The following is a 20172-nucleotide window of genomic DNA, read 5'->3' as shown; positions in this document are numbered from 1 at the left end:
CTGGTCGAGGGGAAGTTGTCCCTGCCCATGACAGGGGGTTGGAATGAGGTGAGTTCGAAGGTCCCTTCCAACCCAACCCATCCCACGATCCTCTGAGGGATCAGTTTGAACCCACCCTCAGCCTGGGATCGGAACCAGAGGATCCCAACCAGCCCCTGCCTCTCTAAAATCGATGTATTTCCATAGAAACACCAAAACAGGCCCCAGAGAGTTGGGATTCCTCAAGGAAAGTCCCCCCCGTGGCCTCGGCCCTGCTCATCTCCATAACCCCACAAACCAGCCCCGTTAACTGCACTCCAGCCCTTGCAGGGGGTGTGATGTGGGTTTGGGGATCCCTCCTCCCCTCCCAGAGCCGTCCCTCTGTCTGTGCCCGGAGTCTCCCCATGGCCCCGGAGCCTCCAGGGAATCCCGCAGGGATTTCCCCGCCTGTGCTGAGAGGATCTTGGCAGGGAGGCTCCGGGACGCGCTCGGGTCCGACCGGGAACGTCTCTCGTCACCGGGGAGGTTTTATTTACCCAAAAAAAAATAAAAATGAAAGAGACCCGGAGCCTCATCAAAATGCAATTTGCTGAGCCCCGGCTGGGAGGTTGAGAAACCCAATTCCCGGAGCCAAAGGCAACTTTCCAAGTGAAAAGGAGGCTGAGGGTGTAACATAGGTGTGTTTTGGGAATTGTGAAAGCCCGGGCTGTGACTTGGCATCGGCTGCAGGTCTTGCCACGGGGCTTTGGAGTGAGAGATGGAAAGATAAACGCGGGCAGGGGAACAACCACGATGGAGGAAAGGTGGGAAAAAAAGCTCCCGGTGTATCCCGGGGAGGCTCTGCTGCTCCTCAAGGCTCAGAATTCCCGGGTCAGGGAGCCTTGGGAGCCCCAGCCGGACCTTTGTTGTGCCTTTTCTGCCGCGTTGGAGGGTGTGTTCCTGGGTAGGGTCAATGTTTGGCAAATTGGAGATGGGAATCTGCGACCACGCCACGCTGATGAAGACAGGAGCTGTCTCCTCCTCACGCCCATGCAGACCCAGCCCACTCCGGGAGCGCATAAAAGGAGCACCCGCTGCCCTCCAGCCAGAGGGACCGACTTCCCTTCTCCTTCCAGCCTCATCCACCTGCTCAGCCTTTCCCAGTCTGTTCCGCTCTCTTTGAGGAGAACCCAGGATGTCTCGCCAGTCTGTCTGCAGGAGCTTTGGAGGGGGGAGCCGGAGGGGCTTCAGCTCCTGCTCTGCCATGGGCGGGGGCTTCGGGGGCGGCGGGCGCAGCCGGAGCAGCTACAGCTCCTACTCCGTGTCCAGGGGCTACGGGGCCGGCGGGCGCTGCGGCGGCTTCGGCAGCAGGAGCCTCCACGGGCTGGGGGGCAGCGCCAGGATAGCCGGGGGGGGCTGCTACGGGGGCAGGGTGGGCGGCTTCGGCGGCGGCTACGGGGGGCTCGGCAGCTTCGGGGGCGGGATGGGCGGCGGAGGAGGAGGAATCTGCGGCTTCGGAGGGATGGGAGGCGGCGGAGGAATGGGCGGCTTCGGTGCTGGGGTGGGAGGCTACGGCGGTGGCTATGGCGGCCCAGGCTTTGGCGGCCCAGGCTTTGGTGGCCCAGGCTTTGTCATGGGTGGCCCGGGAAGAGCCGGCCCCGGCATCCAGCCGGTGCAGATCGACTCGACCCTGCTCCGGCCCGTCCACGTGGAGATCGACCCCCAGATCCAGCAGGTGAAAACCCAGGAGAAGGAGCAGATCAAGACCCTCAACAACCAGTTCGCCTCCTTCATCGACAAGGTGAGAGGGCGGGGTGGAAACCGGGCCGGGTGGAAACCGGGAGGAACTTCCCCACCGGTGCAGAACCGTCCCTGTGGAGGTGAATCCCAGCCGGCTGAGGAGCTCCAGCGGAGCCTTCTCATTAAGGGAAGAGATGGGAATCTCTCCTCCCCACGAGATCAAAGCCGTGTCTGCGGGGCTTTCATCTGCCCTGCTCTGAGGTTGCTCCTGCGAGCAGGTTCAACCCCTCCAACCTCCGCAGGTTTCGGGCTCGGGTTCTGCCTCCTCCACCATCCTCTGCCCAAACAGCCTCCCACTGAAACATTCCTTTAGATCTTTGCTCTCCCTTCCCACATCTCCGGGATTTCAGATCTAAGCCAGATTTCCACAGGGGACAGGCGTGGGGTTGGGGCTGCGTTTAAAACCTCCTCTGAGCTGGGAATTGTTAGGAATTCCCTCCTTTCCCCGATTTTGCTGCTCAGGCAAGAGCAGGGATTAGAAAACAAAAGTTACCTGGTTGTCTCATCACCATGCAAATCCCTCTGGGTGATGAAAGAGGCGTTGGCGGGACCTGTTCCCGTGTGATGGAGAATCCTCCATGTCCTGGATTTAGGTCTGATTCCTGGAGCAGCAGGACAAGGAGAGCCAAAAGGAGAAATTAAGGATAATGGGGGGGGGGGAGAAAAAGGAGAAAGAAGGGAGGAATTTTGCTCTTGGAAGCCATGTCCTGTTGGGGATTTGGGGAGTGATTCCCTTGGCCCCCCAGAGCTCCCCGGAGGTTTGGGCAGTGGGATGTTCCCTCGGGAATGTCTCACACACCCCTGTTGGGTTCAGGTCCGGTTCCTGGAGCAGCAGAACAAGGTCCTCTCCACCAAGTGGGAGCTGCTGCAGCAGCAGGGGCCGTCGGGGCCGAGGAAGGACCTGAGTGTGATCTTTGAGAGCTACATCCAGAACCTGAGGAGGCAGCTGGACTCCATCCTGGCGCAGCGGGGGCAGCTGGAGTCGGAGCTGCAGAACATGCAGCAGTACGTGGAGGAGTACAAGAGCAAGTGAGTTGCCACCACGCTCGGGCAGCCTCAAACAGCTTTTTGGGCACTTCTCTGCCCCCAAACTCCTTTTTACGGTGATCCCGGGGGTGGTTTATGGGTCCAAATGTTTAATTTTAGGGTTTTTTTCTCCCCCCTTTGGTGGGAGAAGGCGGGAACTCATCCTTTGCTTTTTCTCCCCCCAGGTACGAGGAGGAGATCAACCGGCGCACGACGGCCGAGAACGAGTTCGTGGTGCTGAAGAAGGTGAGTCAAATAACCCCTCAATCCCCACCAAATAACCCCTCAATCCCCACCAAATAATCCCTCAAACCCCACCAAATAACCCCTCAAACCCTACCAAATAATCCCTCAATCCCCACCAAATAACCCCTCAATCCCACCAAATAATCCCTCAATCCCTACCAAATAACCCCTCAATCCCCACCAAATAATCCCTCAATCCCCACCAAATAATCCCTCAATCCCCACCAAATAATCCCTCAATCCCCACCAAATAATCCCTCAAACCCCACCAAATAACCCCTCAATCCCCACCAAATAATCCCTCAATCCCCACCAAATAATCCCTCAATCCCCACCAAATAACCCCTCAATCCCCACCAAATAATCCCTCAAACCCCACCAAATAACCCCTCAATTCCCACCAAATAACCCCTCAATTCCCACCAAATAACCCCTCAAACCCACCAAATAATCCCTCAATCCCCACCAAATAACCCCTCAATCCCACCAAATAACCCCTCAAACCCCACCAAATAACCCCTCAAACCCTACCAAATAATCCCTCAATCCCCACCAAATAACCCCTCAATCCCACCAAATAATCCCTCAATCCCTACCAAATAACCCCTCAATCCCCACCAAATAACCCCTCAATCCCCACCAAATAATCCCTCAATTCCCACCAAATAACCCCTCAATCCCCACCAAATAACTCCTCAATCTCCACCAAATAACCCCTCAATCCCACCAAATAATCCCTCAATTCTCACCAAATAACCCCTCAATCCCCATACATTTATAGAATTCCATATAGAATTCCATACATTTACAGAATTCCATATGAACACAGACTATAGAATTCCATATAAACACCCCTGTGAGTATTATAAAATCCCATATAAACACAGACTATAGAATCCATATAGAATTCCATACATTTATAGAATTCCATACATTTATAGAATTCCATATAGAATTCCATACATTTATAGAATTCCATATAAACACAGACTATAGAATTCCATATAAACACCCCTGTATTATAAAATTCCATATAAACACAGACTATAGAATTCCACATGGAATCCCATACATTTACAGAATTCCATGTAAACACAGACTACAGAATTCCACATGGAATTCCATACATTTCCAGAATTCCATGTAAACACAGACTCTAGAATTCCACATAAACCCCCCCCCCCGTGGGTGACCCAACCCCCCCAGCCCTGCCCGCGGCTCCCGCGATCCCGAAGGATTCCCGAGAGTGAACGCGACTGTTTTTCTGTGGGATCTCTCCTTTAGGACGTGGACTCGGCCTACATGACCAAGGTGGAGCTGGAGGCCAGGGTGGGAGCTCTGACCGACGAGATCAACTTCCTGAGGTGCATCTACGAGGAGGTAGGATGGGGACGGGGTGGGACGGGTGGGGACAGGGTGGGACGGGTGGGCTCGGGGTGGAGCCGCCGCCCCGGAGTCGCTGTTCCTCCCTGCTCCCTCTGAGCCGCGGGTTGTCCGCAGGAGCTGGCCCAGATGCAGACCATCAGCCGGGACCTGTCCGTGGTGGTGTCCATGGACAACAACCGGCACCTGGACCTGGACAGCATCATCGAGGAGGTGCGGCGCCAGTACGAGCAGATCGCCCAGAGCAGCCGCGCCGAGGCCGAGGCCTGGTACCAGAGCCAGGTGAGGCTGGGACCGGGCGAGGCCCCTGGGGCGGGGTCGAGTCATTTATAATCATTTATAATAATGTATAATAATTTATAATAATTTAAAATAATTTATAATAATTTATAATAATTTATAATAATTTATAATAATTTATAATAATTTATAATAATTTATAATAATTTAAAATAATTTATAACAATTTATAATAACTTATTATAATTTATAATCATTTATAATACTTTATAATACTTTATAATACTTTATAATAATTTATAATACTCTATAATCATTTCTGGCGGGGTGACACACCTCACCGGCCTAACGGGGCTGGAGCTCGTGGCGCAAGGACGTCCCCACAGGGCTTGGGTTGCTTTTGAGGGATCTGAGTCACCGTCCCCGCCGTGTCCCTGTGGTGAACGGCACCGGCCCCTCGAGACAAATGGCCAACAAGGCACCTTAGTGAGGAAAGTCCAGCCCAGCTTCACTTCTCAGAAGCCAAGAGGCGCTTCTCGGGGTCACTGATTGTCCACCTTTGAGGGGGACTCAGGTTGGCCCGGGGTTATCCCACCCTTGAGGGGCTCAGGTGATGATTTTCCAAGGGTTATCCATTATCCCACCCCTGATGGACTCAGTGGTTGGCCCAGGGTTATCCCACCCTTGAGGGGCTCAGGTGATGATTTTCTAAGGGTTATCCGTTATCCCACCTCGATGGACTCAGTTGGCCAAGGGTTATCCCACCCTTGAGGGATTCAAGCCATGCTTAGCCAAGGATTTTCCACCTTTGAGAGTGAGTCAGTGGTTGGCCAAGGATTATCCCAACCCTGAAGGACTCAACAGTTGGCCGAGGGTCATCCCACCCTTGAGGGACTCCAAACCACTTGGCCAAGGCTTTTATGCCACCCCTGTGGGATGAAGATCCCTTTCAGAGCTCAAACCCAACGGTTGGGTCCCAGCACCCTGTTTAACACTCAACACCCATCACGTGCCGGGTCCTCGTGGCAGCCCCTGAGCCACAGAACTGGTGCCAAACCCCCCGGAGGCACCAGGGACGTGTGGCTGAGGGGTCCCTTTGTCCCCTCGTGCCACCAGTACGAGCAGCTGCAGAGCACGGCCGGGCGCCACGGGGACAACCTGCGGAACACCAAGATCGAGATCCAGGAGCTGACCAGGAACATCCAGAGGCTGCGGGCGGACATCGAGAACGTGAAGAAGCAGGTAAAGTGTCCTCAGCACCTCAGAGGGTTGGGTGGGGTCTCGGGGATGAGATGGAGGAGGTGAAGGAGCAGGGAAGGGTTGGTTGGTGTCTTGGGGTTGAGACTGAGGAGGTGAGAGGCAGGTTGAGAAGTTGGTTGGTTCTTGGGGATGAGATTGAGGAGGTGAAGGAGCAGGGAAGGGTTGGGTGGTGTCTTGGGGATGAGATGGAGGACATGAAGCAGGTAAAAGGTTGGGTGGTGTCTTGGGGATGAGGTCAAGGATGGGAAGAAGAAGGCAGAGGTTGGTTGGTATTTTGGGGATGATATTCAGAAGCTGAAGAGGCAGGTGAGGATTCATTGGTGTCTCGGGGATGAGACTGAGGAGGTGAAGGAGCAGGGAAGGGTTGGTTGGTTCTTGGGGATGAGATTGAGGAGGTGAAGGAGCAGGGAAGGGTTGGTTGGTTCTTGGGGATGAGATTGAGGAGGTGAAGGAGCAGGGAAGGGTTGGGTGGTGTCTGGGGGATGAGATTGAGGAGGTGAAGGAGCAGGGAAGGGTTGGGTGGTGTCTCAGGGATGAGATTGAGAAGGTGAACAAGCACATAAAGGGTTGGGTGGTGTCTTGGGGATGAGATTGAGGAGGTGAACAAGCACATAAAGGGTTGGGTGGTGTCTTGGGGATGAGGTCGAGGATGGGAAGAAGAAGGTAGAGGTCAGTTGGTGTCTCGGGGGTGAGATCAAGGACATGAAGGAGCAGGTGGGGGTCGGGTGGTGTCTCAGGGGATGGTGGCAGCAGGTTGGATCATGAATGACCAGGACTGGGCCAGAAACCTCCAGTCACCCCAAGTTCATGGAGCAACACCGAGGATGAGGATTTAATTCCCATCCGGACCATTCCACTAAAGAGTTGGACTCGATGATCCCTGTGGGTCCCTTCCACCTCTGAGCATTCTGTGAATCTTGGACATTTCCCCTGGATTTCTCCCCTCGGGGGTCCGAGGGCTGACCCTGAGTGACAAAACAAGGTCCGAGACACCTCCCGTTGTCCCCCCAGAACCAGCAGCTCCAGTCGGCCATCGCCGAGGCCGAGGAGAGGGGCGAGATGGCCCTCAAGGACGCCCGGATAAAGCTGGAGGAGCTGGAGGCAGCCCTGAGCAAGGACAAGGAGGAGCTGGCCCGGCTGCTGAAGGAGTACCAGGAGCTGCTGAACGTCAAGATCGCGCTGGACGTGGAGATCGCCATGTACAGGAAGCTGCTGGAGGGGGAGGAGAACAGGTGAGACCTGAGCTCTGCTGGGGATGGGATGGGATGGACACCCGGAGTGTGGGCTCTGCTATCCCGGACCAGTTCTTTGGGATAAAGGTGGTGGATGTCGGGATTGGTGCTCTGGGGGATGTGTTGAGGGGTCAGGACCCGTAACTGGATCGCTAAAGGTGGTGGAACTGCCCCTCCATCACTGGCAGGTGCCAAATTTTTAGTGAACCTCAGACCTGGAGGAGCCTCAAAACTGGAGGAACCTCTTCTAAAGAGGGATTGGGATAAAAAGGGTGGGTGTTGGGATTGGTGCTCCGGGGGATGTGTTGAGGGGTCAGGACACGTAACTGGATCATTAAAGATGGTGGAACTGCCACTCCATCACTGGCAGGTGCCCAATTTTAGTGAACCTCAGTTGTGGAGGAACCTCCAAACTGGAGGAGCCTCAAACCTGAAGGAACCTGATCGTAAAGAGGATTTGGGATAAAAGGGGTAAATACTGGGATTGGTGCTCTGGGGGGGTGTTTTTTGGTTCAGGACCCAGACCTGGCTCATCACAGGTGGTGGAACTGCCACATCACCACCACTGTCAGCTGCCCACTTTTAATGAACCTCAAACCTGGAGGAGCCTCATGGCACAGAGGAATTGCCAACCTCCTCCTGAGATCTTGTAGTGATTCCCAAGTGGCTCAGAGGGATGAACCAGGACAACAATGCGACAACAAACCCGCGGTTTGAAGTTTTCACGACCTGACTTTTACTGGGTAATTAAACTGTTCCAATTTCCCCCGCAGGCTCTGCAACGACAGCATGTCCAACGTCAACGTCTGTGAGTATCTGCCCTTGGGGACCCTCAAAAACAGCTTCAGACCGGGGTTTTTGGGAGACAGAGCCCGGGACTGGGCGACGGGAACGTAACCTGCGCTTCTCTTCCAGCCGTGGTCGGCAGGACCACCACCGTGAGCGGAGGCAGAGTCGGCGGGGTGGGAGGAGGATTCGGCGGCAGCGGGATCGGAGGAGGATTCGGCGGCAGCGGCCGGGGAGGAGGATTCGGCGGCAGCGGGATAGGGGGAGGATTCGGAGGCAGCGGGATGGGAGGAGGGGTGTGCGGCGGCGGAGGAAGCAGCTTCGGCGGCGGCAGCGCGGGCGGCAGCTGCGGGCTGGTAGGAGGGGGGTACGGGGGGGGCTTCTCCTCCGGCAGCGGGAGGATTTGCGGCTCCGGCGGGGGCTCGTCCTCGGTGCGGAGATGCGTCACCACCACCTCGGTGAAGACCTCGGGGGTGCGGTTCTGAGCCCCGCCGAGCAGCAGCTCCTCCGTCCCGCCGGCAGCAGCCCCAGCCCCCCGACCCCCAGCTCGGCCGCCCCGCCGCGGGACGAGCCGCGTCCCCCCCGCCCGGCTCGGCCCCGCTCCCGGTGCCGCGCGGGGTCCGGGGGCGATGCCGGCGGGGTCCCGGCACGGGGAGCTGCCCCCCCTCGCCGGCTTGGACATTTCTCGTGTACAAAACTCCTCCTGCCCGCTCTCTCCTCCCGGCCCGTGTCCCGGGGCTGCTTCCCGTGGGGTCCCTCCCGCTGTTCCCCTCGGGGTGGGACTCGTCCCTCGGGGAGGGGGCAGCTCGGCGAGCGGCCGGAGGGCCGGGCTGGCCCCGGGGGGGGCTTTGGGCAGCTCCGCTCTGCCGGGAGCTTGTGCTGCCCGCGGGGGCTTCCCCGGAGCTGCGGCTTCCCCTCCGCTCGCCCCGTTCCCGGTGACCCCTGGGACACCTCGCACACCCCCGGACCGTCTCCGAGGGGAATAAACTCGTCCTTCAGCTCCCGGCCCCCCGCGACGGGGCACGAGATGTCCCCGGCTCTCCCCCCGCTCTCCTCCCCCCGGGATGTTGCCGTTCCCAATAAACTGCAGAGAACATTCACCGGCTCGTTGTGTCGCTGCTTCGGGAGCTGCCCCAGGGCGGGGTGGGAGGGTGGGGGTGGTTTTTCTACCCAGGGTGTGGTCCCGGGGCTTTGAGGGAACTCCAGAGGTTGGGGATGGAGCAGGGCAGTGCCCAAGCTCAGGTGATGCCTCTGGGCTCTCACCTGGAGCCACAAACTCACACCCCGGAGTGGGGGGGGGGGGGCTGGAAGAGACCCGGAGTCACTGGACCGTGGAATGGTTTGGGTTGGAAAGGACCCTAAAGATCACCCCAATCCAACCCCCTGCCGCGGGCAGGGACACCTTCCCCTGGAAGGAATTTGTCACAGCCCTTGGTCCCTCCAATGCAGTTACATCCCTGCTCCTGACACTCCCCTTGGATCAGCCCCAGGTGGAGGGGACTTTGGTCTGTGCTGGAGGAGAGGGGGGGCCGTGGTGGTCCCGTGGGCAGCGGTGGGAGAGCAGCAGAACACGGACAGGGGTGTTGGCCAAGCACCTGCCCCGGCACTCGGCTGGCTCAGGCACCTCCAGACTCCCCGGGAAGAGCCGAGATTCCGGCCGTGGGAACGCGGCGGGCTGGGAAGGGGTGATTCATCCCAAAGCCCGGAGCCCAGGCCCCAGCGGCTCCCGGGAAAGCCGAGGAACTCCCCCAGTGGCTCTTCCTCCCTCCCCGAGCAGGAGGCAGAGATTTGGAGCAGCTCCACAGGGGCTTTGGGAGGGGAGCGTTGGTGTGTTTGATCTGAGCTGTGCTGTGGTTCCTCTGCCACAGGGAGAGATCAAAGAGGCAGAAAAGGCTGTGGGGGTGGATCGGGAGTCCCACAACAGCCCCCGGGAGCTGCCGGTGTCCCCAGAGCGGGTCAGGAAGCTGCAGACCAAGGGAGAAATCTGGGAAAGGCAATGGGGAACGGCTACGGGGCTCATGGAAGAGGGAACCCTGCTCCTGGAAGAGGGAATTCTTCTCCCTTTGGAAGCCCAAGAGTGCCAGGGCTGGGGAACAGGGCTGGGTTTGGCCCAAACATAAGACGCTGAGAAGGCTCAGAGAAGCTGGTGTTGAGCCAGGAGCACTTTGGTGTTTGGCTTGGGGCAGGAGTCACCTGTTTTGGTGCTTAATCACCTGTTTTGGTGCTTAATCACCTGCTTCGGTGCCTAATTTTAACTCCGTGTTTCTCCTCGGCTCCAAAACCCGGCGCAAACGGTGCCGGAGCCGCTTTGAGGAGTCGCTGCAGCAGCTTTTCCATGTGAGATCCACGGCAGGAGCTCTTGGCTCTGCGGGATGTGGAGCCCGAGCCCTGCTCGTCGTCCATCCACGTTTTCTGCCGAGTTCCCATTTCCCCCATCCCCGATCTCCCCGTGCTCAGCCCCTCGAGCAAGAGCTCGGAGGGACCGGCCGGAGCCCGGGTTTGGGGCCGAGTCTCACCCGGAGGAGGCCGAGCCCGACTCCAGGCCGGGGATAATCTGCACATCTCGTCTGGAGACGTCAGAGTGACTCAATCTGGGGCGTCTGATCTGCGGGCGCTGAGCGTGGTCAGCACCCAGGCATGCGGCTGACGCGGCACATCGGCCCCCTCTCCTCACGGAGCCGCCTCGTGGGACGTTCCACGCGAGTCCCGGCGCCTTTGAACTGCGTGTTTGGCAACCTGGAGGGAGGCCAGGGAGAAAGGGACGTCCTGTTTTCTCCAGCTTGAAGGCTGAGCCATCCTGCACCTCCCCGGGGCTGCTCTGGGCTGCAGGATGGGCTGGGGAACTGAGCTCTGTTCTGGGGATGGGAACTGAGACACGGGACACTCTGCATTCGGGCTCCTTTGGGAAGGGAGGGTGTCCCTTCCACATTGTGGGGAGGTTGCTCATTGTCCGGCTGCAGGGACACACATCTGGAGAACCCTTGGCCAACAGTTGAGGTCACCAGGGTGGGATGACCCTTGGCCAACAGTTGAGTTCACCAGGGTGGGATGACCCTTGGTCAACCACTGAGTGTTCAGTGGTGGGATGATCCTTGGCCAACCATTGAGTGTTCAGTGGTGGGATGATCCTTGGCCAACCATTGAGTGTTCAATGGTGGGATGACTCTTGGCCACCCATGGAGTCCACTGGGGTGGGATCATCCTTGGCCAACCATTGAGTGTTCAGTGGTGGGACGACCCTTGACCAACCCTCAGGAGAGAGATGACCCTTGGCCAACCATTGAGTGTTCAGGGGTGGGATGATCCTTGGCCAACCATTGAGTCCATTGGGGTGGGATGATCCTTGGCCAACCATTGAGTCCATTGGGGTGGGATCATCCTTGGCCAACCACTGAGTGTTCAGTGGTGGGATGATCCTTGGCCAACCATTGAGTGTTCAATGGTGGGATGGTCCTTGGCCAACCATGGAGTGTTCAGTGGTGGGATGGTCTTTGGCCAACCCTCAGGAGAGAGATGACCCTTGGCCAACTATTGAGTCCATTGGGGTGGGATAACCCTTGGCCAGCCATGGAATCCCCCTCCAGGGTGGGATAACCCTTGGCCAGCCATGGAATCCCCCTCAAGGGTGGGATGACCCTTGTCCAACCAGGACTTGAGTTGCTCGGGGGTGAGATGACCCTTGGCCAACCATTGAGTCCATTGGGGTGGGATGACCCTCGACCAAGTGTTTTTTGAGTCTCTCAAGGTTGGGATGACCCTCGGCCAAATGTTTTTTGAGTCCCTCCACGGTGGGATGACCCTCGGCCAAGTGTTTTCTGAGTCCCTCAAGGGTTGGATAACCCTTGGCCAACCCTCTCAGAGGTGAGATGACCTTTAGCCAACCACTGGATCCCCCTCAAGGGCGGGAAAAGCCATGGTCAGTCATGACCTGAGTCCCTCAAGGGTGGAGTAACCTTTGTTATGTAGAATAACCTTGGTTATTGTGGAATAACCAAGTGGTTTTTGAGTTCCTCAGGAGTGGGAGAACCCTTGGCCAACGGGGACTCGAGTTTCTCCTGGGTGGGAGGACCCTTGGCCAACCGTTGAGTCCCTCCAGGGCGGGATAACCGTTGGCCAAGACAAACCTGAGTCCCTCAGGGGTGGGACAACCTTTGGCCAAGGGATTTTTGAGTCACTCAGGGGTGGGATAACACTCAGTCAGTCATCACCTGAGTGTCCCAAGGGTGGGATAACCCCTGGCCAACCCTTGGCTGAGTCCCTCAGGGGTGGGATAACCCCTGGCCAAGTGGCTTTGAGCCCCTCAAGGGTGGGATAACCCCTGGCCAACCCTTGGCTGAGTCCCTCAGGACTGGGATGACCCCTGGCCAAGTGGTTTTGAGTCCCTCAAAGGTGGGATAACCCCTGGCCAAGTGGTTCTGAGTCCCTCAGGACTGGGATGACCCCTGGTCAAGTGGTTTTGAGTCCCTCAAAGGTGAGATAACCCCTGGCGAAGTGGTTTTGAGTCCCTCAGGACTGGGATAACCTCTGGCCAAGTGTTCTGAGTCCCTCAGGACTGGGATAACCCCTGGCCAGCAGCTGAATCCCCCTCCAGGGTAACCTTCCCCCTCCCCTCTGCCCTGTTCTGCCCAGAACCCCCATCCCAGTGACAGGCAGGGACATTCCTGTCTCCGATGCCTCACGACACTTCCAAACCACGTGGAGTTTCCAAAATCTCCTCAAATGCTCTGAAAATCCCTTCTGAAGGTCCCTGTTCATTCAAGATCTTTTGAGTGGCCCTGATTTCTGTTTTAAACCCAATGTGTATGTTCTGTCACTATTTCCTGACTGTTTTCTAGGAAAATATGCAAATGCATTGTCTGTTTAATCCATTAAATTAACCACGTGTTCAATTGATGATATTCAGACAGATAAAACCTTCGGAATGTCTCTAAAATCATATTTACAGGCTCATTTTCCTTCGAATTAGCACACAGAATCCACTTTGGTTTGGAACGCTGCCCACCGGAATCATTGTGTATTTTCTAAATTAACCAATTAATTAATTAAAAATACATTGACATGCGACTCGAAAAAAACCAAAAAAGGGGGTTCTTTATTTCAGGGACATCCCACAAAACACATTTCTCGAGCTCATTCCTTACCCCTCAAGATTTTTTGAAGCGAGAGGTTCCTACTGTGCCTCGGGGGTTGTGGCGGCTCCGGCTCTCAGCGGGTTTTTCCGTGTCAGTCGTCTCACTTTTTGGGAGAAAACCTGGTAAATCAGAGGTGGTGGAATTCCCCAGAGCAGCAGGAGCCCCTCAGCACCTCGAGCTGTCCGTCTGTCCTTCCTCTCCCGCTGTGTGTGTCCGTCTGTCCCCGACGGGTCCCCGACGTGTCCCTCGGTCCTTCCCGGGGTTGGGATTCCCCGTGGCCCTCAGAGCACCGAGAGGGGTGGGATGATCCCAGTCACCCCTTCCCTCCTCTCCAGCACCCTCCGGAGCCCCCGTGGGTTGTCCCAGATTTGGGAAGATGCAGGTGGAGGGACTTTAATCCCGGGGTGGAGGACACTCCCACCGCGGTGACACCACCCGCTCCGGGGAGAGGTTCTTCCCCCCCAGCAGGAGAATCTGCTGAGTCTCCTCAAATTTCGGTGCCGTGAGTTCCCGTTCTGGATTGGGAAACGTCTCTCCCGAAACGCCAAAGGCAATTTAACATATAAAAAGCGGATTTAGGGTGTGTTGGAGCGGTTGTGAAAGCCATAATATGGTTTGGATTTCATCAAAACTTCGCCTTTCCGTGGCACTTTGATGGGGAGATCTTTATCTGGAGTTATTGGGAGTCACTCATGACAGCTGGAAATCCAATGAGGGGCTGCAAAAACAGGGATTATGGACAAAGTGGCTTTCCAAGATGTCATAAAGATACGGGAGCCCACTTAGTCATGGAGACCTGCCTGGATGCTCTGGGTTTATTCACCTCTCGATTACAGGGCGTGTTTCTGGGCAGCCCCAAATATGGCAAAAGCTCACGGAGAATCTGTCAACAGCCCCGTGCTGATGAAAACCCCAAATTGCTTTCCACCATCACGCCCAAGCCGTCCCGGCCCACCCCCAGCAGCGGATAAAAGGGAATACCCGGAGCCGCCGGAGCCAGAGGAGACTCCTAGCACTTCCCTCTGCCCACACCAGCTCCGCTGCTCTTTGTGCTCCTCTGGATTTGGATTCCCCTCGGGAAAAGCCGGCCATGTCTCGTCAGTCCGTGTGCTTTGGGGTCGGAGGCAGGAAAGGGTTCAGCTCCTGTTCTGCTGTCGGAGGAGGATTTGGGGGCGGCGGCGGCCGGAGCAGGATCAGCTACAGCTCCTACTCCTCGTCGCGGGGAGGAGGAGGAGGAGGAGGAGGAGGAGGGTGCGGGGGCTTCAGCAGCAGGAGCCTGCACAGCGTGGGGGGCAGCAGGAGGGTGGCCATGGGGGGCTGTTACGGGGGCGGCTACGGCGGCAGGATGGGCGGCTTCGGCGGCGGGATGAGCTGCGGAGGGATGGGAATGGGAATGGGGGGCTTTGGTGGCGGCGTGGGCGGCGCCGGAGGGATGGGGGGCTTCGGTGGCGGGATGGGAGGAGGGGGAATGGGCGGCTTTGGCGGCCCCGGGTTCCCCGGCCCCGGCATCCAGCCCGTGCAAGTCGACCCCAGCCTGCTCCGGCCCGTCCACGTGGAGATCGACCCCCAGATCCAGCAGGTGAAAACCCAGGAGAAGGAGCAGATCAAGACCCTCAACAACCAGTTCGCCTCCTTCATCGACAAGGTGAGACCTTAGAGTAGGGTTTTTTTTTTGGAGGAGGCATCTCGAGCAGCTTCCCCGGGGTGTGGAACGGGGCACTGGAGTTCTCAGAGCGGCGCCTCGGCAGCAAGGTGTAATTACCCGGGTTTTAATGAGCAGCACCGAACAATAGACGAGGTTTTGTGCTAATGGAAGATTAAAGAGAACATCTGCAGGACCTCCTGGGGCTCCTCGTGCCAGCTCAGCTCCACGGCCTCGTTTTGGGTGATTCAGGGCAAAGTCATCGCCGTAAATTGAATTGTCCTGAGAGTTCTCCTTGCTGGGCTTTGCTTTGAGCGAGACTTTCTCCTCAAAACCTGATTCCGGGGACTTCAGGGCATTAAACACCTCTGGGACACTCTGAGATCATTTCCATCTCAAATAGAAACCGAAGGAATAGCAAATCCCTCCTGAGAGAATTTGTGGGCAGTTAGGGAATAAAAAAACCTCTTGGCCTCACTACTGGAAAGTTGACGGCAAAGCCCGACCCTGCTGGAAAACCGGGATGATGTTTCCTCTGCCAACATCTCTGTGTCCCAAAGGGAGAAGTTCAGAATGACTCAAAATTTAATTATTTAATGACTAATAAATTTAATAACGCTCCTCATGCACTTGAGGAGCTCGGATGCCTGACTGAGCCGCAGCTGGGGGTTCGGGGAATGACCCCCTCGGGCTCCCAAAGCGCCCAGCAGCGGGATGTTCCCTCGGGAATGTCTCACACACCCCTGTTGGGTTCAGGTCCGGTTCCTGGAGCAGCAGAACAAGGTCCTCTCCACCAAGTGGGAGCTGCTGCAGCAGCAGGGGCCGGTGGGGCCGAGGAAGAACCTGGATGCGATCTTTGAGAACTACATCCAGAACCTGAGGAGGCGGCTGGAGAACCTGCTGGGGCAGCGGGGGCAGCTGGAGTCGGAGCTGCAGAACATGCGGCAGTACGTGGAGGAGTACAAGAGCAAGTGAGTGCCCGGGGGGACGGGCAGGGACCACCAGGGGAGCTGGGACAGCCCAGAGACCCCCCCAGGGTGAGAGACGAGGGGCCCGAGGTGCCACCCTGCCCTGTGCCCCCCCAGGTACGAGGAGGAGATCAACCGGCGCACGGCGGCCGAGAACGAGTTCGTGGTGCTGAAGAAGGTGAGTGCAGAGGCACCGGGAGGGATGGGAGGTGTCAGGTGCCACCAGCTCTCTGGGGTGCCAGCAGCTCCCTGGGGTGCCAGCAGCTTCCCAGGATGGGAGCAAGGGGTTGGTCATCGGTGGGATCTCTCCTGTAGGACGTGGACTGTGCCTACATGACCAAGGTGGAGCTGGAGGCCAAGGTGGGAGCTCTGACGGACGAGATCAACTTCCTGAGGTGCATCTACGAGGAGGTAGGAGCTCTCTCTAGGAGCTCTCTCTAGGAGCTCTCCCTTCCCCTGGGCGAAGTTTTAATGAGGGTGTGGTGGCCGAGGACCCCGAGGCCGGGCTGGGTGTCCACGTGGGCTCGGGGTGGAGCCGCCGCCCCGGAGCTGCTGCTCTTCCCTGCTCCCTCTGAGCCGCGGGTTGTCCGCAGGAGCTGGCCCAGATGCAGACCATCAGCCGGGACCTGTCCGTGGTGGTGTCCATGGACAACAACCGGCACCTGGACCTGGACAGCATCATCGAGGAGGTGCGGCGCCAGTACGAGCAGATCGCCCAGAGCAGCCGCGCCGAGGCCGAGGCCTGGTACCAGAGCAGGGTGAGCTTCTGGCAGGGAGTTGGGGCCCCTGGGACAGTCCCTGCTTTCCCAACCACCTGAGCCCTTGCTCGGTTTGGTCCCTGATGGGTCCTTTTGTCCCCGTGCCACCAGTACGAGGAGCTCCAGAACACCGCCGGGAAACACGGGGACAACCTGCGGAACACCAAGATCGAGATCCAGGAGCTGACCAGGAACATCCAGAGGCTGCGGGCGGAGCTCGAGAACGTGAAGAAGCAGGTAAAGGGTCCTCAGCAGCTCCCAGGGTTGGTTGGTGTCTCAGGGATGAGACTGAGAAGGTGAGGAGCAGGTAAAGGACCCTCAGCAGCTCCCAGGGTTGGTTGGTGTCTCAGGGATGAGATTGAGAAGGGCAGGAGCAGGTAAGAGGTTGGTTGGTGTCTCAGGGATGAGGCTGAGAAGGTGAGGAGCAGGTACAGGACCTTCAGCAGCTCCCAGGGTTGGTTGGTGTCTCAGGGATGAGACTGAGAAGGGCAGGAGCAGGTACAGGACCCTCAGCACCTCCCCAGTGATGGCCCTGTGCTGGGTCAGCGCTGAGCTGGGCGGGGTGGGGGAAAGGAGGTCGTGGAAATTCAGGTGCTCCGGAGGAGATGGATGGAGATGGATGGAGATGGATGGAGATGGATGGAGATGAGATGGATGGATCCTGCCTGTTTGCCCTCGGGTTCGTGCCCTGAGGCTGCTCAGAACAGACCTCCCGGCCAGAAGGGACCTCACAAACCGGTTTTCTCCCCCCCAGAACCAGCAGCTCCAGTCGGCCATCGCCGAGGCCGAGGAGAGGGGCGAGATGGCCCTCAAGGACGCCCGCAGGAAGCTGGAGGAGCTGGAATGTGCCCTGAGCAAGGACAAGGAGGAGCTGGCCCGGCTGCTGAAGGAGTACCAGGAGATGCTGAACGTCAAGATCGCGCTGGACGTGGAGATCGCCATGTACAGGAAGCTGCTGGAGGGGGAGGAGAACAGGTACCTCGCCTCATTTGCATTTATTTGACTAAATTAGTGACGCCACGTGCGGGTAAAATCACTGAGTGCACGCTAAAGGTCGGCTCAGCGTCACGTGTGCTCTAATTAGCAAGTGTAAATTAAGCGTGTTAATCATAAATTAATTTCGTTAATTTTATGAAGTTTGTTTTCCATCTCGTAAAAATGTGAGGTTCGAGGTTGCTCTTTTTTTTTTTTTAAAGAATAACTGGGAAAGTCTGAAAAAAAAATAGGAAATCGGCTGCTCAGTTCTTTATAGAATAGTCAGCAAACTCCTAAAAACGTAGGGAGTAGGTGGTTCATTTTTTTAAAGAATACCTGGGAAACTCCTGAAAAATAGGGAATAGGTTGGTCATTTCTTTAAAGGATAATTGGGAAACTCTGAAAAAATAGGGAATAAGTCGTTCATTTCTTTAAAGAGCAATTGGGAAGCTCCGAAAAAAATAGGAAATCGGTTGCTCATTTCTTCATAGAATAATTAGAAAACTTTGAAAAAAAATAAGGAATAAATATCTTTAAAAAAAAATAATAACTGGGAAATTCTGGAAAAGTAGGGAATCGGTTGCTCATTTTTTTTAAAGAATAACTGGGAAATTCTGAAAGAAAAAAAAAAAAAGGGAATATAAACACGTAGGGAAAGGGAAATCCCCAGGTGAAGGAGCGGGCGCTTCCCGGGGGATTCACCGCTCCCGTTTTCCCTCGCAGGCTCTGCAACGACAGCTCGTCCAACGTCAACGTGTGTGAGTGTCTGAGCCGGGGGGCCCTGGGGAGACCCGGAACGGGTTTTTTTGGGAGCGCAGGTGGGTAAAGGTGAGTAACCCGCCCTTCTGCTCCTCTTCCAGCCGTGGTCGGCAGGAGCAGCATCTCCGGAGGCCGAGGCGGCGGGATGGGAGGAGGATTCGGCGGCGGCAGTTGCGGGATAGGGGGAGGATTCGGCGGCAGCGGGATGGGAGGAGGGATGGCCGGAGGGATGTGCGGAGGAGGAGGAGGAGGAGGAAGCGGCTTCGGCGGCGGCAGCTGCGGGCTGGTAGGAGGGGGGTACGGCGGGGGCTTCTCCTCCGGCAGCGGGAGGATTTGCGGCTCCGGCGGGGGCTCGTCCTCGGTGCGGAGATGCGTCACCACCACCTCGGTGAAGACCTCGGGGGTGCGGTTCTGAGCCCCGCCGAGCAGCAGCTCCTCCGTCCCGCCGGCAGCAGCCCCAGCCCCCCGACCCCCAGCTCGGCCGCCCCGCCGCGGGACGAGCCGCGTCCCCCCCGCCCGGCTCGGCCCCGCTCCCGGTGCCGCGCGGGGTCCGGGGGCGATGCCGGCGGGGTCCCGGCACGGGGAGCTGCCCCCCCTCGCCGGCTTGGACATTTCTCGTGGCAAACCTGTATAAAAACTCCCCTTCCCCGCTCTGTCCCGTGCCTGTGGCCCACCCTCCTCCCCCGGGATGTTGCCGTTCCCAATAAACTGCAGAGAACATTCACCGGCTCGTTGTGTCGCTGCTTCGGGAGCTGCCCCGGGGCGGGGAAGGAGCTGGGGGGGGGGATTTGGGGGTCGTTCTGCTGCCCGACGTGTTGTGATTGTGCTCTGAGGGAACTGCAGAGGTCGGGGATGGAGCGGGGCAGTGCCCAAGCTCAGGGGATGCCTCTTGGCTCTCCCTGGAGCCACAAACGGGAGCTGTGGGGGCTGAACGCTCCTCACACCGCGCTCGGTGACAGCAGGAGCCCGAACTGGAGGAATCCAGGAGGCTGCTCGATTTTGGGGCGTCTCCTGATTTGGGGAACCACCCAGCTCGCCCTTGAAACGCTGTGGAGTCGTTTCCACTGCAACTGTTGGGCCTGGAAACCCTCCAGCACAGGGGGGTCCAGCACCTTCCCAGCCCTTTGGAGGTCCAGGCTGCCCCAGCCCAGGTTTTTGGGCTCTGCCTCGAGACCCACCGAGGGGCTTCACTGCCCACGTCCCATCTCACCAGACGTGGTAACGCCCCCGTCCCCGCAGCTCCGGGAAAGGGGTTTTCCCGACCTCCCTCAGATTTGTGATTTTTGGGAGGCTCTGCTGAAACCCCCGAGAGCAGGTCCCGGGATCTGGGCGGGGACACTCCCGGTGCCTCGTGGCCAAACCCGCGGAGACCCGACGAGCTGCCTGCGGGTGGGAATCGGCCGCGGGAGGAGGGAGCAGCCGCGGGATCAGTCTGTTGTCGGCTCATCTGAGTTTCCTGCCCCGGAGTGGACTTTGGGCAGCACAGGAGCCCCGTGGGAGGGGAACAGGGATAAGGACCGGCCCAGCACACTCTGGAGCACACCTGGGCTGTGGCCGGGTGGGATGTGAGCACCAGGAATGCCGGAGAGCCACGAGCCAGCCCCGATTCCGGCCGTGGGAAGGCGGCGGGCTGGGAAGGGGTGATTCATCCCAAAGCCCGGAGCCCAGGCCCCAGCGGCTCCCGGGAAAGCCGAGGAACTCCCCCAGTGGCTCTTCCTCCCTCCCGGAGCAGGAGGCAGAGATTTGGAGCAGCTCCACAGGGGCTTTGGGAGGGGAGTGTTGGTGTGTTTGATCTGAGCTGTGCTGTGGTTCCTCCGCCACAGGGAGAGATCAAAGAGGCAGAAAACGCTGTCGGGGTGGATCAGGAGTCCCACAACAGCCCCCGGGAGCTGCCGGTGTCCCCAGAGCGGGTCAGGAAGCTGCAGACCGAGGGAGAGGTCCGGGACAGGCAGTGGGCTCTCGGAAGAGGGAATCCCCCCCCTTTGAAGGGCTCTGGAGCTCAGGGAC

The 20172-nt window shown here is 57.8% G+C and overlaps 2 protein-coding genes across 5 annotated transcripts; both read left to right on the top strand.

Annotated features, from left to right (window-relative positions):
• The first annotated feature begins 1062 nt into the window (after positions 1-1062).
• LOC127461238 (keratin, type II cytoskeletal 6C-like) lies at positions 1063-8500 on the top strand. The gene is made up of 9 exons (XM_051768866.1): positions 1063-1759; positions 2573-2787; positions 2970-3030; positions 4315-4410; positions 4531-4695; positions 5770-5895; positions 6925-7145; positions 7919-7953; positions 8061-8500. The coding sequence occupies exons 1-9, from the start codon at positions 1154-1156 to the stop codon at positions 8414-8416; spliced, it is 1881 nt and encodes a 626-aa protein (XP_051624826.1). The 5' UTR covers positions 1063-1153; the 3' UTR covers positions 8417-8500.
• Positions 8501-14147: 5647 nt separating this feature from the next.
• Positions 14148-18776, top strand: LOC127461240 (keratin, type II cytoskeletal 3-like). 4 transcript variants are annotated; one of them, XM_051768871.1, is made up of 10 exons: positions 14148-14708; positions 15462-15676; positions 15791-15851; positions 15989-16084; positions 16267-16431; positions 16543-16668; positions 17186-17406; positions 18130-18164; positions 18267-18326; positions 18381-18776. In XM_051768871.1, exons 1-10 carry the CDS (start codon positions 14154-14156, stop codon positions 18578-18580), a joined length of 1734 nt encoding a protein of 577 aa, XP_051624831.1. In that variant the 5' UTR covers positions 14148-14153; the 3' UTR covers positions 18581-18776. The 4 variants fall into 4 exon arrangements, with proteins under 4 accessions (XP_051624831.1, XP_051624830.1, XP_051624829.1 ...); XM_051768870.1 differs by having other exon boundaries at positions 14154-14708; positions 18267-18302; positions 18348-18776; XM_051768869.1 differs by having other exon boundaries at positions 14154-14708; positions 18267-18335; positions 18378-18776.
• The last annotated feature ends 1396 nt before the right edge of the window (positions 18777-20172 follow it).

The sequence above is a fragment of the Manacus candei genome, unplaced genomic scaffold, assembly GCF_025592945.1.
Source record: "Manacus candei isolate 608988 ecotype Guabito, Panama unplaced genomic scaffold, ASM2559294v1 h1tg000098l, whole genome shotgun sequence".
In the NCBI taxonomy this organism is placed as follows: domain Eukaryota; kingdom Metazoa; phylum Chordata; class Aves; order Passeriformes; family Pipridae; genus Manacus; species Manacus candei.
This window is presented reverse-complemented; position numbering and strand designations above follow the sequence as displayed.